The 18,289-nt window shown below is 44.3% G+C and overlaps 1 protein-coding gene across 1 annotated transcript in view; it reads right to left on the minus strand.

Annotated features, from left to right (window-relative positions):
- Window positions 1-10,803: 10,803 nt before the first annotated feature.
- Window positions 10,804-18,289, minus strand: part of DDX4 (DEAD-box helicase 4) — a 30,886-nt gene continuing 23,400 nt past the window's right edge. Inside the window, exons 9-13 of the mRNA XM_074856936.1 lie at window positions 16,578-16,723; window positions 15,719-15,818; window positions 13,594-13,864; window positions 13,356-13,439; window positions 10,804-10,884 (exon numbers count right to left, since the gene is read on the minus strand). Of these exons, the coding sequence (XP_074713037.1) occupies window positions 10,804-10,884; window positions 13,356-13,439; window positions 13,594-13,864; window positions 15,719-15,818; window positions 16,578-16,723 (682 nt within the window). The remainder of the gene's footprint in view (window positions 10,885-13,355; window positions 13,440-13,593; window positions 13,865-15,718; window positions 15,819-16,577; window positions 16,724-18,289) is intronic.

The raw sequence follows: 18,289 nt of genomic DNA on the forward strand, positions 1-18,289 counted from the left end.
TTTCCTATCAGCAGCAGGTTAAAACTTTCTTCTGCATATGAAGATGCATTGTTACAATATAAAAGGTACAGTTCCACAGCAATACAAGCCAATAAAAGCTAGCACTGGCCCAGTCCCTCCTTTACCTCATCGACATTCCTGACTTGTCTCTGATGCCAGTACTTGTGCTCACAAGACCCTGTATAAACTAACTTGGTCCTACATCACTTGTTAGGTTGATTTTTTCCTGGGCCAATGACCTGAACCACCTCATTCCCCTAAATATAAAGAGCAAGGGCTGGATACTTTCATTGACTTAAGCCCTTGCAAAACCACACACAAATAAAAACCATGAGTGTCCTTTTCCCTACTGATTTAGCTTGTGTGTGGGGAAAATCCAGAGAAAATAGTCAGATACTGTTATCAATTTCTGAGTATACATAACTCCATTTTTCAGTAAGTAACCTGTCATCAGAAATCTACTAGCATCAGCCTCCATGCAAGGCTGCATTTAAGGGGTGAAAAAGTAACTATGTCCTTCTTAAAATTCATTTCAGGATAACATAAAAATTCCGGAACAGCACCATGAAAACCATGCACTTAAATTACTGATTTATGACTATAGCCTTAGTTTCAAAGCAATACATTGGCCAAACTTATGACTACTGTATCACTGAATAAGCAACAATAACGTGCAACAATTGTATCACTTGGAGTTTTAGAGGCAGACCTACAAACTGTCCAAACCTAACAGAAGGGGTAAGGAATGTGCCAATTTCTATGCTCTTGTCCTGGTTTAGCCAGGATAGAGTTAAGTTTCCCCAGCAGTGGGGGGGAAGCTCTAGCCGGGTTATTCAGATACCCTGCGGACGTCACCTCCTGGCGCTGAAGCGGGACAGTCGGTTAACACGTGTACTGTGGGATTTGTTCTGTTCTCACTGCTGTATTGGTAGATATTTTGCTCTGTTCATTGTTATCACTGTTATTCTTATTGTTATTGTTTGTTGCGTTGCAGTTGCACTGTTGTATTAAACCTTTCCTTATTTCAGTCTTGGGGCTTTGTATTTCACTCCCTTTGTGGGGGAGGGGCAGTGGCCGCATGGTCTCAGACCCCGGCAGGGACTAAACCACCACAACTTTGGCACCCAACGTGGGGCTGGAGAAGGCTGAGATAAGGACAAAAGGAGAAGGTGTGTTAGAGCCATCTGTTAGGTGTAATTTTTTTCCCTGTTTTTATTCGTATTGTTTGATAAGAAACGTTTGCAATGCTGGCCGACTTGCTTGCGTGGTGGGGCTGGATTAATCCTTATATCCCCTGTGTGTTCCCAGTGCTGGTGTTTGTTCTCGGTGGAAAATGTATCAAGGGTCTTGTTCTGCTCTACTGGTTACTGTCTGCTTATAATGGGCTCGTATCGCTGCTTGTGGGGGTGAACCGGTACCTGTTTGCTGCCTGGTCTTTTGTTTGGGGTCTCACCCCCTCTGTGGGTGAGCCAGGGGAGGAGATTCTCTCGGTTTTTGAGAGTTTCAGCTATCCCTGGAGCCTCCTGGCCACTGTGTTCGCGGTACAATGCTTTCTGAATGTCTGCCAGATCTTGTTTTGGGCCATGCAGTACTTCTCCAACAATAGCACCACCCGGAAACCTGCCCTGAGGGCAGATAGTTATAAATGGCTAGGTATGTGGGAGAAGATGGGCAAGTACCTGAGTGAGTGGTCACCCCCAAAGTTCTGGCATTTCACTCCCGAACAAGTGCAGAGTCCTGATAAACTGGTGGAGTGTTTGGAAAAGGTGTGCTGCCAATCTGACAAACCCCGGGAGATGCAACTCGCTGCGATGTGCTGGGGGCTTGCCCATGCTTACCGCATCGCCCTTAACACTGATCACTGCCCTCAAGGGGGAAAAAGGGCTGCAGGGTCTGAAAGTGAACCTGCTGGTACAGCAGCTGGGCCAGAGGGACAGGCAGTGCCAGTACCGGTCGCCTCCACCAGCACAGCAGCTGGGCCACAGGGACAAGCAGTACCAATATCAGTTGCCCCGATACAGAAAACCAAATATACCAAAAAATCCCCTCGCAGTGTACAGGGTGATGATGAACCAGGCCCATCACGAGAGCAGGAGGAAGAGCCGGAGGTAATCATCCGATCTCTATCCCTCAGTGAATTGCGAGATATGCGGAGGGATTTCAGCCGCCTTCCAGGCAAGCAAATTTGCACCTGGCTGCTCCGATGCTGGGATAGTGGAGCTGCTGGTTTTGAATTGGAAGGGAGGGAGGCCAAGCAGCTGGGACCTTTAGCCAAGCAGGCTGGTATTGACAAGGCAATAGGGAAACAGGCTCAAACCCTCAGCCTTTGGAGGCGACTCCTGCTTGGTGTGAGGGAGAGGTGCCCCTACAAGGATGATGCTCTATGTCGGTTAGGCAAGTGGACCGACATGGAGAAAGGCATTCAAAACCTCAGGGAATTGGCTGTGTTTGACATGGTCTATGGTGATCTGAATGATGAGCAGTCACCAATGGATCCAGATCAGGCCCCTTGCACACAGCTGATGTGGCGGAAGTTCCTGCAAAGTGGACCAGAGGCACATTCCAAAGCATTAGCAGTAGCGTCCTGGTGGCAAGACACCCAGACTCAGACAGTGGATGAAGTGATTATCCAGCTCCGGCAATATGAGGGAAGTCTCCCTTCCTCCCAACATGCTTTGGTTTCAGCTGTAGAGGAACTGTCTCAGAGGCTCCAGAAAGTGGAAGAGGACATGTCCTACATTCCACCTGCATGGACCAATGTCTCAGCCATTAGAAGCAGGCGCTTCCCCACCCAAGAGAAGGACAGTGGAAGGCACACACCACGGGGCACCCTGTGGTTCTTCCTCCGTGACCATGGGGAAAACAGGAGAAGGTGGCATGGACAGCCCACTTCCGACCTAGCTGCACAAGTACAGCAACTGAAAGGGAAGACCACCATGAAAGGGGAGTCTTCCAAGAGAGATGCAGCTCCAGTGTCTAGTCGGAAATCTCCCGGACAGAATAGAATGGCCAACAGTATGCTTGACCCTCTTGAGGGGACCAGGAAGTCATTCTTGCAGGAGTCACTCTTAGATCAAGTGAGTGATGGTGAGCAGGATTAGAGGGGCCCTGCCTCCAGCCAGGTGGAGGAAAGGGATAATCGGATTTACTGGAAGGTGTGGATCCGATGGCCTGGCACATCAGAACCACAGGAATATAAGGCCTTGGTAGACACTGGCGCACAGTGCACCCTGATGCCATCAAGCCACAGTGGGGTCGAATCCATCTGCATCTCCGGAGTGACAGGGGGGTCCCAACAGCTGACCCTAGTAGAGGCTGAAGTAAGCTTAACTGGGAAGGACTGGCATAAGCACCCCATTGTGACTGGCCCAGATGCCCCGTGCATCCTAGGTATAGGCTACTTCAGGAGAGGGTACTTTAAAGACCCAAAAGGGTACCGGTGGGCCTTTGGTATAGCTGCCCTGGAGGAGACTGAGCAATTGTCCACCTTACCCGGCCTCTCAGAGGACCCCTCGGTGGTGGGGTTGCTTAAGGTTGAAGAGCAGCGAGTGCCAATTGCCACCAAGACGGTGCACCAGCAGCAGTACCGTACTAACCGAGATTCCCTGGTCCCCATCCATCAGCTGATCCGTCGACTAGAATGCCAGAAGGTGATCAGCAAGACTCATTCACCTTTCAACAGCCCTATACGGCCAGTGAGAAAACCTAATGGCGAATGGAGACTGACCGTGGACTACCGTGGCCTGAATGAAGTTATGCCAGCGATGAGTGCTGCAGTGCCAGACATGCTAGAGCTCCAGTATGAGCTGGAGTCGAAGGCAGCCAAGTGGTACTCCACGATTGACATCGCTAACGCGTTCTTCTCCATTCCAATAGCACCAGAGTGCAGGCCACAGTTTGCGTTCACTTGGAGGGGTATCCAGTACACCTGGAATTGATTGCCCCAGGGGTGGAAACACAGCTCCACCATTTGCCATAGACTGGTCCATACTGCACTGGAGAAAGGTGGGGCTCCAGAACACCTGCAGTTCATTGATGATATCATTGTATGGGGGGACACAGCTGAGGAAGTCTTTGAGAAAGGAAAGAAGATAATTGAAATCCTCCTGAAGGCTGGTTTTGCCATCAAGCAACAGAAAGTTAAGGGGCCTGGAAGGGAGATTCAGTTCCTAGGAATAAAATGGCAAGATGGGCGTCGCCACATCCCAATGGAGGTGATAAACAAGATAACAGCCATGGCCCCACCAACCACCAAAAAGAGACTCAGTCTTTCCTGGGCGCTGTGGGGTTCTGGAGGATGCACATCCCAAACTACAGCCTGATTGTGAGCCCTCTCTACCACGTAACCCGCAAGAAGAACGATTTTAAATGGGGCCCAGAGCAACACCAAGCCTTTGAACAAATTAAGCAGGAGATTACCCAGGCAGTGGCCCTCGGGCCAGTCCGGACAGGGCAGGAGATTAAGAACGTGCTCTACACCGCAGCCGGGGAGAATGGCCCTTCCTGGAGCCTTTGGCAGAGAGCACCTGGGGAATCCCGAGGCCGACCTCTAGGCTTTTGGAGCCGGGGATACAAAGGCTCTGAAGCTAACTATACCCTGACTGAGAAGGAGATACTGGCAGCGTACGAAGGAATTCGAGCTGCCTCAGAAGTGGTCGGTACTGAGACACAGCTCCTCCTGGCACCTCGACTGCCGGTGCTGGGATGGATGTTCAAAGGAAAGGCTCCCTCCACACATCATGCAACAGATGCCACGTGGAGTAAATGGGTTGCGTTGATAACACAACGGGCTCGAATAGGGAACCGCGACCCCCCAGGATTAGTAGAAATGATCATAAACTGGCCAGAGAGCAAAGATGCTGGGATGTCACCAGAACAACAGGTGAAACATGCTGAGGAGGCCCCACCATGTAACGAGCTGCCAGAGGAAGAGAAACAATATGCCCTGTTCACTGATGGGTCTTGCTGCATTGTGGGAAAACATCGACAATGGAAGGCTGTGGTGTGGCATCCCACACGGGAAACCACTGACGCTGTTGAGGGACAAGGTGAATCGAGCCAGTTCACAGAGGTGAAAGCCACCCAATTGGCTTTGGAGATTGCTGAGCGAGAAAAGTGGCCGAGGCTCTATCTCTACACTGACTCGTGGGTGATGGCAAGTGCCCTGTGGATGTGGTTGCAGCAATGGAAACAGAACAACTGGCAACACAAGGGCAGACCCGTCTGGGCCGCTGAAGTATGGCAGGATATTGCAGCCCAGGTGGAGAACCTCGTTGTGAAGGTGCGCCATGTGGACGCCCATATACCCAAGAGTCAAGCCACTGATGAACATCAACATAACCAGCAGGCGGACCAGGCTGCTAAGATCGAAGTGGCTCAGGTGGACTTGGACTGGCAGCGTAAAGGTGAACTGTTCATAGCCCGGTGGGCCCATGAGACCTCGGGCCACCAAGGCAGAGATGCAACATACAGGTGGGCTCGAGATCGAGGGGTGGACCTCACCATTGACACCATCGCAGAGATCATCCACGGATGCGAGATGTGTGCTGCAATCAAACAAGCCAAACGGGTGAAGCCCCAGCGGAATGAAGATCGATGGATGAAATATAAATATGGAGAGGCCTGGCAGATGGACTACATCACACTGCCACAGACCTGCCGAGGCAAGCGCCACGTGCTCACAATGGTGGAAGCAACCACTGGGTGGCTCGAGACTTATCCAGTGTCCCACGCCACTGCCCAGAATACCATCCTGGGCCTTGAAGAGCGAGTCCTGTGGCAACACGGCACCCCAGAGAGGATTGAGTCGGACAATGGGACTCACTTCCAAAATAACCTCATAGATGTCTGGGCAGAAGAACACGGCATCGAGTGGGTCTACCACATCCCCTACCACACACCAGCCTCTGGGAAGATCGAGCACTACAATGGGCTGTTAAAAACTACATTGACAGCAATGGGGGGGTGGAACCTTCAAACACTGGGACACACATCTGACAAAGGCCACTTGGTTAGTGAACACAAGAGGATCTGCCAATCGAGCTGGCCCGGCTCAGTCAAAACTTCCACGTGTTGTAGACGGGGATAAAGTCCCTGTGGTGCGCATGAGGGATCTGCTGGGAAAAATGGTCTGGGTTAGTCCTGCGCCGGGCAAAGGCAAACCCATCCATGGGATTGTTTTTGCTCAAGGACCTGGGTGCACCTGGTGGGTGATGCAGAAGGATGGAGAGGTCCGATGCGTACCACAAGGGGACTTGATTGTGGGTGAAAACACACCGTGAGTTATACTGTGCTTTTGTTAATTTTTCTTTGTTAATGTTAATTGCTAAATGGCAGCTGGATGTGACGCACATGGTATAGAATAAAGGGGTGGATTATGTCCTGGTTTAACCAGGATAGGGTTAAGTTTCCCCAGCAGTGGGGGGGAAGCTCTAGCCGGGTTATTCAGATACCCTGCGGACGTCACCTCCTGGCGCCGAAGCGGGACAGTCGGTTAACACGTGTACTGTGGGATTTGTTCTGTTCTCACTGCTGTATTGGTAGATATTTTGCTCTGTTCATTGTTATTACTGTTATTCTTACTGTTATTGTTGTTGTTGTGTTGCAGTTGCACTGTTGTATTAAACCTTTCCTTATTTCAGTCTTGGGGCTTTGTATTTCACTCCCTTTGTGGGGGAGGGGCAGCGGCCGCGTGGTCTCAGACCCTGGCAGGGACTAAACCACCACAGCTGTACAGCAAGCAACTGCTCACATTTAATATATGCAGAAAGGTCTTAACAGTTAAGTGTAATTATTTGTGAATCTTCTCAATCTCTGTTCTAGAGATTTATTCCTCAAGAAAAGAATCAGGTATTTTCCTAAGAAGGCCACAAAGCCGTTACCCATTACAGAATAGAGAACTATGCAATACTTCCTTCCCGTCACATCTTCCTTCACAGTATTGCAACACTGTAACATCAACTGTAATTGCAATCTGTTAAAATGCTGGCAAAGAAAGGACGCTTTATCCCCGGAGTGCTGCCTTTGGAGGTTTGCTACAGAAATTTTTTTAATGTTTTCATCCTATGGTAATTCAAGCTTCCCAAACCTTTTACTACAATTCCAAAGGCAAGGAAACATAATTAAATCCATTTGTACAAACAGACTAAGGGAATTACTGAAAATCCCATGTGGCTTTAATAGCAGGACTACAAGATACCATTTCCTCTAATTTTCCCTCCCAAGACCACAGCAAGCAGAGATTCCCAGTGGTGATCACAACCAGCATGAGTTACTCCTGACAGAGAGCTACTACCTGTGGAGAGTCGCAGCAGTTTATACTAACTACCACCTGCATTGAAAACTAATTTCTCACAAATGTATATTTTAACGAAGACAAAAAAAGAAAAAAGGTTATGTAGCTGAGAACAGCTTATCGTACAGATATTCCTCTCTTCCCACACACATCACGTTCATCACTTTGAAAAGATTCACGTTATTTCTGGAGTCAGCATCTTTCAAAGGTGGCGTGCCCAACAGCACTGCACTTCTCCAAATTAAAGGGTAGGAAGTGCAACCCACACAGGTGATATATACAGAACTTCCAAAAGCCAAAATAGCCTCTACAAGGGTAAATTGTATTAATTGTCAGATTTGCAAAGTCTTGAATCTCTGCTAAGCAAAGCTTCTTGCTAAGATGGCCCTCTAAAGACAGCAGGGCCACCACTTCTCAGCTTTCTTACCTTAAAAAGGATGTGGCTCCTGCCCCACCAGATGCCATCCCAGGCTGTGTGTACTCTGCAGCCGCAGGGTTGGCTGCAGCGGGGAGTCGAGTCGTGGGCTGCCCGGTGCCAGGCACAGCTGGTTCCAGCCAGCCCAGCGGGCCCACTGCAGGGCACAGGGCACGGCTGAGCCCCACAGCAGAGCTGGTGGGGCCTCAGGGGAAACGTGTTTAAGAGGGCAAAAATGCCACAGGCAGAGGAGGGAACAAAAAGGAGCAAGAAGCAGCACAGGGAACACCAAGAAGAGGAAAAGCTCCATGACAAAGCAGGTGTTTCCTGCAGCCCACAGAGGACCCACACCAGAGCAGAAAGTCTCTGCTGCCTGTGGAGGATCTGGGAAGACCTGGGCTCCAGCATAGGAAAGCTGGGAGAAGGAGGCATAGTGTGAAACCCCTATATACTGACCACAACACTCTCCTCCCCAATCCTCCCCACATGCTTCATTGCCACTCTAAAGGGAGGGAGCGTAACCAGCAGCAATAACAATGCAGGGAGAAGTCCCTGGAGTAAAGTTGAGCTTGGAAAACAGGGACAAGAGAGGTTTTCCCTCTGTTTCAATGTTTGTCTTTTCCCATTATCTGAGTTAGTAATTAAAAGATACACATATTAATTTGCTATCATTTTCCCCACATCAAGTCCATTTTGCCTGCAATGGTAATTGATAAGCAATCTGTCTTTATCTTGATGAGACTTCTTGTTCCTGTTTCTCCTTATTCTCACCTGCTGAGGTGGAGCAGCAGGGAGTAAATGAGCAGCTGGGCAAGAGCTTGGCTGTTAGCCTGGGCCAACACACTACATACATATATATATTCTACTTTCTGCTGCCTGTCAAATCAGCTGGATGATGTATGCTGATAAAAGTGAGGGCACTTCAGACACAAAGCTTTGCTACCAATTCCTGGAACCACCTTGTCTGTACAGAAAAGCTCATGGGAGGTTCAGCTATGATCCACTTGTAGTGAAGGACCAGCTCCCAGGAAGCAAGCTAAGTTAGGTAAGCTGGTACAATCAAGCAGCAGCCCACCAAGAACTTCAGCAAGAACTCTGGCATCTCAGCCAGAGCAGCAACAAGGTACTGCCATTTTGCTTGTCAGCCCCACACACATGCTGTATTTAGCACCTCTTGTCATTAACAGCTGACTGAGTGCTATGAACACCATCTGCTGGTCATGACATTTTAGTTCACTGAGGGTTCTACCTAGAACAACTAGAGGGAGCCTAGACTGTCAAGTCTGCCGCTGGTCAGCTTGGGACCAGCCCCTGTAGCAGCTATGAACTGGCTTTCTTTTGAAGTATGCTGACATTGTTACGGAGTGCTTAGTGAACTTCACCATGTTTAGTTTTCCATGCGGTGCTTCTAAAACAAGGCAGCAACACAAGCACTTACCGTCCCAGCAGCAATATGTGACATAGCACTACAGTAAGAGTAGCACTATTTTTTTCTTATCTAGCTTTCAGTGCAAGTGATTAAGAATAGGGCCGCAACAGCTTTTTAGTTACAGAACTTCTCTGCTGCACCCCCCAACTCAAAAGGCTGTGTTAGGTTTGTGTGTCAGGGTGAGAGGCTTCTCTAAGCTCCCCCTGCTCCAAGTCAGATGTGCCTCTGGCCAAGGCCGAGCCAATTAGTGATGGTGGCTGCACCTCTGCAATAACATATTTAAGCACGTGAAGGTGGGAGGAGGGGTGGGCATTGTGAGAGACACACCTCTGCAAACACCCAGGTCAGAGGAAGAAAGGAGTAGGAGGTGAGGGGGGATTCGCCCAAGCAGAGACTCCCCTGCAGCCCATGGTGAGAGGCAGGCTGTGCCCCTGCAGCCCACGGAGGTCACTGATGGAGCAGATGCCCATCTGCAGCCACCAGGGAAGGGGGCTGCTCCCAAAGAAGGCCGGGACTCTGAGGGAAACTGCACTGGGGCAATTCATCTCTGGGAGGATTGAAATGTGCAGGAGGGACCCATGCTGGAGCAGTTCTGGAAGAGCTGCAGGCCATGGGAAGGACTCATGTAGGACAAAGTACATGGAGGACTGTTTCCTGTAAGAAGGACCCCACCCTGGAGCAGGGGAAGAGTGTGAGGAGTCCTTGCCCTAAGGAGGAAGGACTGGCAGAAACAACAGGTGATGAACTGACTGCAACCCCCATCCCCTAGTGGGGAGGAGGTAGAAAAATTGGGAGCGAAGCTGAGCCTGGGAATAAGGGAGGGGCAGGGGGAAGATGTTTTTAAGATGTGGTTATACTTCTCACTGTCCTACTCTGATTGTTAAATTAAGTGTTTGTGGTAGTGATGTTTAAATTAAATTGATGTTCCTTTTTCTTCCCCTAACAAGTCTGTCTTTTGCCAGTAACCATAATGGGTGAGTCATACTTCCCTATCCTTATCTCAATTCCATACTCTTTTCTTTTATTTTCTCCTTCTCATCCCTGCTGGTGAAGGAGTGCTTGTCAAAATAGTAAAAGTTCATGAAACCTCCTGACATATGCTTTTTTTGTATATCTGACACAGAAGCAACCATCCATATGCACTCAAGCTTTAATTAACTGCTTACAAGATTTAACAGATGCTTAAGTCCCAACATCCCTAGATTCAAATTTTGTAACTGACCCATTACAACACAGAATGAACATTAAGTTTAGATGAGCCCTTTACATAAAGCTCTTTCCCAAACTAGGTCTTCACAAGACTATCCTCCCATGCAAAATTTTGTTAACAAAGCAGTAAGTTCAAGGGATCTACTAGTTTCCACTTGCAAAACCTCCACCTTTCTGTAGCAGCATACTAGCTACCAGGCAAACACTTACTGAAAGTTTTAACACTTAATACCTGAAGTGTCTTCTGAAGATTGCTTTTGACTTCTTACATTAAGTGTTAATCATCACGGGGTTCATCATAACAGGGTACACACCAGTTGCTGAGAACTTGTGGCATACAATATGAGCTACTCTTTTAAACATTAAGTGCTCTATAAACTCAACAGTAAGGAACATAAGTGCAACAGTTCACTTAAAACACAACAGAATACAACCTAGTTTGGTACTAAAGCAGTTTTAATCCCATGACTCCAATGCACTTGCAGAATATGGCACCTTCATTCCTCCTGTGTTCATGCTGCCTCTGCCTCTGTAATTCTAGGAAAAAGAAGTACTAGTTTAGAATCATTAACACTTTCAATCATTTAACAGTAAAAGTCACTACAGAGCAAGTTTAGCTTCTGTAATGTGAACACATTTTTTAAATAGATACAGAAGCTCTTTCATCATTACACTTATATACGTAAGGTTTTTAGGCTCTGTGTGAAATTAATGCACTTTAATCCACCTCAGATTTACCAGGTGTAGCAATAATTCTTGTCAAATCCCCAACTTCTTCTCTTACCCAACACAAATCATTTCACACAACTTTGGGGAAAAACTTCCTTCTCTATTTCTTGTTTAAGAATGACTGTTTGCATTAGTTTCCCAGCAAAACCCTTTTCCTTTGGAAAAAGGATGAAGCCCAGTCATCTATAAGATTGTCCCAAAATAATCAGGTAAGAGCCTCCAACAGGTTCCTGTTTCAAATTCATTATTTGATTATCAAATGACCCTTTCATGCATTTGTTTTGGAAGAGAGAATATTGTAAAAACACAAATAAGATGATGCCATTTCTTCTGGGGAAGAAAGGTAACACAATCCTTACTGAACACTAGATGATACAGCCTCTCTTTCAATAATAGTAAACCAGCAAAAAACAGCTTTAATAGTTAATTTCAAAATTAATTATATAATAAAATATAATCCAATATAAAACATAATAAAATATAATAAAAGAGGGCTGATTAAAAATGCAGAGTTGGTCAAAATTGCTGATCTCAGGTCTCATAAGAAAGTAGCTAGAACCTGATGATCTCCAACTCAAGAGTCAGTACACTACATTTACATGGTTGAGAGGGCAGCACTCCCAAGGTAAACAGATTTCCCCTGAAACCATCCTATTCACAAGTATGTGGACGAAGAGTCAGTCAGATTTGGTAACTCAGAGGTCATAAAGGACATGAAGGACAAACTTGGACCTAGAAATGACAGATTTCATGAAATGCTGGGAGACACTCCACAAAGGTTGGAGACATGTGTTTGGAAGCAAGGTTGACAAGATCCACCTTTGAAAGCAATCTATACAAAGTCAAAAATGTTCTTGAACAGGAATATAGAAGAACGATCCACTAAAGCTGCAAGCACGGGAAGGCAGCAAAAGTTTAAGGGTGTAACTGAGGTCCCATGAAGACCCAAAGAAAAAACATTCAGATCTGATTAGGGAACTAGTCAGGCAGGTAAATACAGCCAAAACACCCAATACTTTCAATAGTTATGGTATGGAAAAAGATAAATACTGAAAGGAACGTGTGAGCTTGAACTCAAGCTTCAGACATTGTGTAAGCAGTGTCAGTAATTACTCCTCCTGTGGTCTGTAAGAGTATTATCATTTGGAATGCAACTGACATGTGATAAAATTCTTACGGAAGCAAAAGATCAAGGAAAGGCTTTTCACAGAATCACCTAGGTTGGAAAAGACCTTGAAGATCATCCAGTTGAACCATCAACCTAACACTGACAGTTCCCAACTACACCAGATCCCTCAGTGCTATGTCGACCCTACCCTTAAACACCTCCAGGGATGGGGACTCCACCACCTCCCTGGGCAGCCCATTCCAACGCCCAACAACCCGTTCTGTAAAGAAATGCTTCCTAATATCCAGTCTAAACCTTCCCTGGCACAACTTGAGGCCATTACCTCTTGTCCTATTGCTTGCTACTTCATTAAAGAGACTCATCCCCAGCTCCCTGCAACCTCCTTTCAGGTAGTTGTAGAGGGCAATGATGTCTCCCCTCAGCCTCCTCTTCTCCAGACTAAACAACCCCAGTTCAGTCTTTTGATGAAGGCATTAAAATCCAAGTAGATAAAAGCAAGAAATATCAAACATCAGTTGAAAAAAGAAAAATAATTCAAAGGAGTAGTTTAAATATGATTTATAATTTAAATCCTAAACTAGCAGAGTGATTTAAGAGCTATGCCACCTAGGCTGTCTCATTTACTCAAGCTCTATTTTAACATCTGGTCTCAGCAAAACAGAGACCAGAAGGCACCTCCTTATCACAGACATTAAGAACAATTTTGACATGGATCAGATTGGGGCATTTAACTTTAATTAGCTGAAGTTTTCAGTCAAATGAGTTACTTGATTGAGCCATTCATAACAAGCAGTGATTGTGTAACTAGCATCTATTTGCTCCTACCCTACATGTGCAGTAGAGAATCTTCTGGAGCTACAGCTTTTGCATATGTTTACACAAACCTTTTTTCCACAGAGTAATTCTTGACACTACAGATCAAGACAAATGCAGTTTGTAAGGCCACACTGTAACAGTCCAAGTCAAGCAAGTTGTCCAAAATTAGTTCCAGAAATACTGAGGACTTTGTGTCCCTTATCTTAGTTGTGCATCTTCAGTTAACAGTCAGAACAGTTTCAGTGGCATTACTCTTGATATATACTGCTAAACACACTTTTATATTGAGACTAAGTTCTAAAAGCTAAGACTTCGAGTTTACTTCCAGACTTACCCTTTGGGTATTAACTGATGTAAAGTCTCTTTCTTTAAAACCAAAAGCAATTTCTTCCAACCAAACAGGAACTTCTTGCTGGGCCTACATAATTAGAAAAGTGAATTTAGACAGTTTGACTGCTTTACCAATTGGTATTAGGAGTTCCATAACTGTACCAAAGAATAAGAGTTGCTCAGTACATTAAAGTGAAATCCTGAAGAACAGAAAAAGTTAAGCACCAAGATCTGAAACTTACATCTGAAAGCACTTTAACAAGAGATTGTGCAAGATGGCCATCTGAATTGTTATCAAAGAAGCAAACTGCTCTGCCTGTATTTCCACAACGGCCAGTTCGTCCAATTCGGTGCACATATTCTTCAATGGTGGAAGGAAGATCAAAATTAATAACATGTTGCACATTCTCAATATCCAGACCTCTTGCTGCCACTGAAGTTGCCACAAGAACTGCACATTTTCCAGAACGAAAATCGTGAAGAGCGAGTTCTCTTTCTCTCTGTTCTCTATCTCTACAAAGAAAGCAATGGTTACAATGGATGTTTCAGAAACTCTACAGTATTATTTAAGACACAAGTTAAAAGCTCATGATTCATGGACAGAAGTAGTTTGGGGGGGTGGGGGGTGGAAATCAACCCACACACTACTGGTTTAGGTTTTCTGAATTTTTAACTCATTAGCAGTCACACACAACAACTATTTTAACCTAAGTCTCTAGAGAAATTAATTTCTCTAAAAGAACCAGAGATAGTCATGTACCAAACTCAGTGACTCCCTAGGAAGATCCACTTGTTTAACTGATTGTTTCTTCATGCCATAATCAGAAGTGCTTTTCCTACTGCTTTATAGCAGTGAGCCAGAATAGCAAAGACGAAGTCTACCTAGACTTGTGCATAGGCCATTTTTTCAGATATACTATAGAGTGTGGCCAACCAACAGCACAGAACTTGTCTTTTGTTTATCATCATAAGAAAACTAGATTTGCTCTGGGGTTTGTATTTTTAAAAATATTTACAAATTATCCAGTATTTAAATACAGTAGATCAGAGTTTAACTCATTCTTTGTTGTTCAAATGAAAGAACAAACTAGAAAGCTAAAAAACAGTGCTCTTTTGAACCTAATATGGGACATTTAGTGAAGCCTGGTATGACCACTATTCCAGAGAAGAGCAACTATCCTAACTTCAACACTCAAGTGGATCAGAAACTGGTAGCATTCATGACAGTTTAGCTGCTTCCGTGGAACCAGTTATTCTCTTTATATAAGAGAATAAGTATACAGTAACTCAGTGTTATAATTCTACAGAATCTCCTCCCACACAAGACAGGTTGTGGGATAGCAATTCAGGTTAGCCATGAACAGAAGGCCAGATCTCAAAATGACCCTCCACAGGTGTGTAAAACTGATAGGGCATGGAATATACACAAACATCTTCTGTCTCTGTGCTAAGATCATTTTGACCCATCTACAACCTTAACATTCTGATGTCAGAACCCTTGCCCAAAACATCATTTTATTGGCAAGAATTCAAGTCTCTTCCTCCTATTACAAGATGAAAAAAATTGCAAAATCACATTTTTGACGTGCTACAGTTCACTGGGAATCTTAAGACTCAGTTTGTTGTCCTACAATTTGACATATAAACAAACACCCCGAAGACTGCACTACATTCCAGCTCTTTAAGTGGAAGACAGGTCCTATTTTTAGATGGGTTTAGACCTGGAATTAGCAACTATTTCACTTTATTTCTTAGCATTTGTTCAGGTATGCAACACTAATGAGAAGACTACAAACACAAGTTAGAAGCATCTTCTCTTTAGATCAGTCTCCATACAAATGCTATGTCCATGAACATGACAAGAAGGCAGAAGTGACAGCATCAGAAATCCATATGGTATGTGACTCAACTTACCTCATCACTTTGAGGAAGCCCAAGACAGAGTGGAAGGTCCACAACTGCCACATGAATTTACAAATATTGTCTCACCAGTAACACCAAAGTGCCTGTTTTTGGCCACACAAGTGATGACAAAAACTACCTATGAACAACAGCTGATTCTACTGAATTATATACTTTTTTTTTAGCAGTAGGTGTAAGATTCTCCAGTTCATATACAGCATTTGAAGTGTGGTCAACCAGAAAGAGGTAAACTCAGCACATGCTTTGAGAACTGGCCTTCAGAAACACTACATTCTCAATTGGGGAGCGCTGCTGAGGATTACAGGGCTATCTGAAACAAGGCAAGCTAAGTCACACAGATACGGCCAAACATGAAATCTCAATAAAAGTTTCTGGGAAGATACAGTATTAAGTGACTTGCACTTAATACTATTACCACCTGACTTCCACTGTAAAAACACTTACCCATGGATGCTAGTGGTTGGTATGTTTTCTTGACAAAGAAAGGCTGCAATATAGTCTGCTTTTTTCTTTTTGTCCACAAACACCAAGGTTCGTTCATAACCTGTTAAACAAGAGTTCAGATTCACTGCAGTTTGAAACTGATGCATTTTCACTATTCACAGTTGCAGTTACTTATATAAACACCTAATATCAGAATGTTTTGAATAAAGTCTTTAAGGTGTGACTGTAATCTCTTGCCTGTGTTGAACTAATTAAATTCAATCCATCACTTTTTAGATCAATACGGAAACCTATGTGAAGACAGGTGCATTGTATTTTACTCCTCAACAGGAGGAGGAAACAAATGTTGTTCTCCGTGATAAGTGTGCACTCCCTTTTTACAGCATGTGGCTTAGTGTCACACCATTCTGAGCACCAAACAGCAAGGTACACAGATTGTTTTTTAATTCCAAACTCCTTTGAGTTTTCAGCATTAGAACTTAAGATACATTCAAGAGCAAAAAACCCCCAGCCATTAACAAAATACAGGCCCAAACGCTCACATGGGTTTAATACACCTATAATCTGGAGATAATACCCCCAAATGCTAAAGTATTGTAATTGACCATATAAAGAAACTAACCATCAGGGAAGCTTGTCTGCTAGTACTCAACAGAGATGAGACCTCAGCAAATACCCATAACACACATAGGCTTAAAAACCTAGAAATTCCCAAGGTCTGCTTCAAGCTTCAATCAGCAGTCTTGTAAAGTGTGTAACATACATAATAAAATGCAATCATGACTGGTCAATAGCAAGCGCACAAGTTTAAAACCAATTTTGTCTTCCCTGAAAAACAATTAGCAATAATGAAAGTTACCTATGCTTTGTAGAATTTCTATCAGTTTATCCCTCTTGGAATAATTAGGAACTTGAAGAATGTTTTGCTGAACATCACTGCAAGCTCCACCCATGTGTCCAACAACAACAAATAAATAATCAGTTTTCAAATATTCACCAGCAAGCCTTGAAAAGAAACAGAGCAACATGAAGTCTGTTACATAGTTGTATTTTTGCTTAAGATCAAGTAACTTCATTTATATTTAAGCAACCCTCACAACAAATACTTGTATCATTTCTCACAAGGCAGAGGATACAAGCAGTCATGGCATTTTTTAAAAGCTAAAAGACTCTCTACTGTTCTTTAGACAGCTGTACAAAAAACCTGATCAACACAAAGGTGCACAGACTGATTATGTCCCTGCAGCTTTTCATAATACAAATACTGCATTTTCTAGCCATCTCAGAAAGTTCCACATACATGCTTGCCATAAAATGGGTTACTGACATACATGCTCACAGAACTGTTCTCGGAGCACTATATCATCACTTGCTGGAGGGACAGGGGAGAATTCTACACAGGCCACAACTCAAAACAGACCTCCAAGAGACAACACCATCCTTTTTGACTGTTCAACAAAAGCACTGCTTAAAAACACAGTTTATTACACAGCATTTATTTACCAGTTGCCATAGGCAAAAGTCAAGTTTTGTTCAGACAGTGTTCCTCTTCAATTATCCCTTACCTAGGTGATCTTATCTGAGAGATCAAACTTGGCAGAATAGGTAATTCCTTGGAACGCCCCATAATACTCAGGAGTTTTACTAAACTGTGTTAACTTATTGACAGTGTGCTTCATGTGCAGTGTACACAAAGCAGCTTCCACTGCAGTAAAATTCAGATGGTAAACAAGTCAACCCTTAACTGAAAACAGGAAATCTCAAGTTTAGAATAAATTCAGAAAAAATTATAGTCTTAAAAGTGTTAAAGGACTGCCATAAGAACTTGAATCTCCCACCTGATTTACACTTACCACTGAAAAGGTGTTTTTCATAGCAACTAAAAAAGTTATTAATATTTAAATGTGTTTGGTCTTAAAGTCTGACTGGTTTAAGATCTCAAAAGGACACAGTTCTAAATTGAAAGTAAAGGGCAAGTTTAAACCCTCTGAAAATGGAACTGTGAACAAAAAACAGGAAGAGAGAGAAGAAAAGACCTTTTAATGGGAGATATAAAGCCCCAAATGCTAAATTGAAGTTTACCAGTCAGCTAGGAAATGCATGGTGTTCTCAACCCACATGCACAGGAAGAGCCTTGATGATCAGACCACAGGTTTATGTAACAGCAGAGACCCAAATTCAGGTACAAAACCAAACAGTATGTTGAAACTAAATCTAATTACACTCACTGAATAGAAGTGCAAGAGAGCCTGAACCCAGAAGGGCCAAAGAAACATCCTACGGTACTGAAGTAATATATTGTCCAAAGTTGTTTTAACAGCAGAGTATAGGAAAACATTAGCTTTCCTGACTCCAGAATCAGAAATACAGTAAATCCAGGAAGAAACTGACTCCAGACAAGAAGGGTTTTCATTTGCTAAAATAAGAACAACTTTAGGCATTCCAGTTTCAAAAGGACACAAGAATGCCATTATGCACTTCCAAGCCATGATCCAAGCACTCAGGTTTCTGAAATCTTCTATGTAAATCCTGCAAGACTGACAGCAAAAAGGTAGATCTAGGGTTTTTTTC

This window comes from Strix uralensis, chromosome Z, assembly GCF_047716275.1.
Source record: "Strix uralensis isolate ZFMK-TIS-50842 chromosome Z, bStrUra1, whole genome shotgun sequence".
NCBI lineage: Eukaryota > Metazoa > Chordata > Aves > Strigiformes > Strigidae > Strix > Strix uralensis.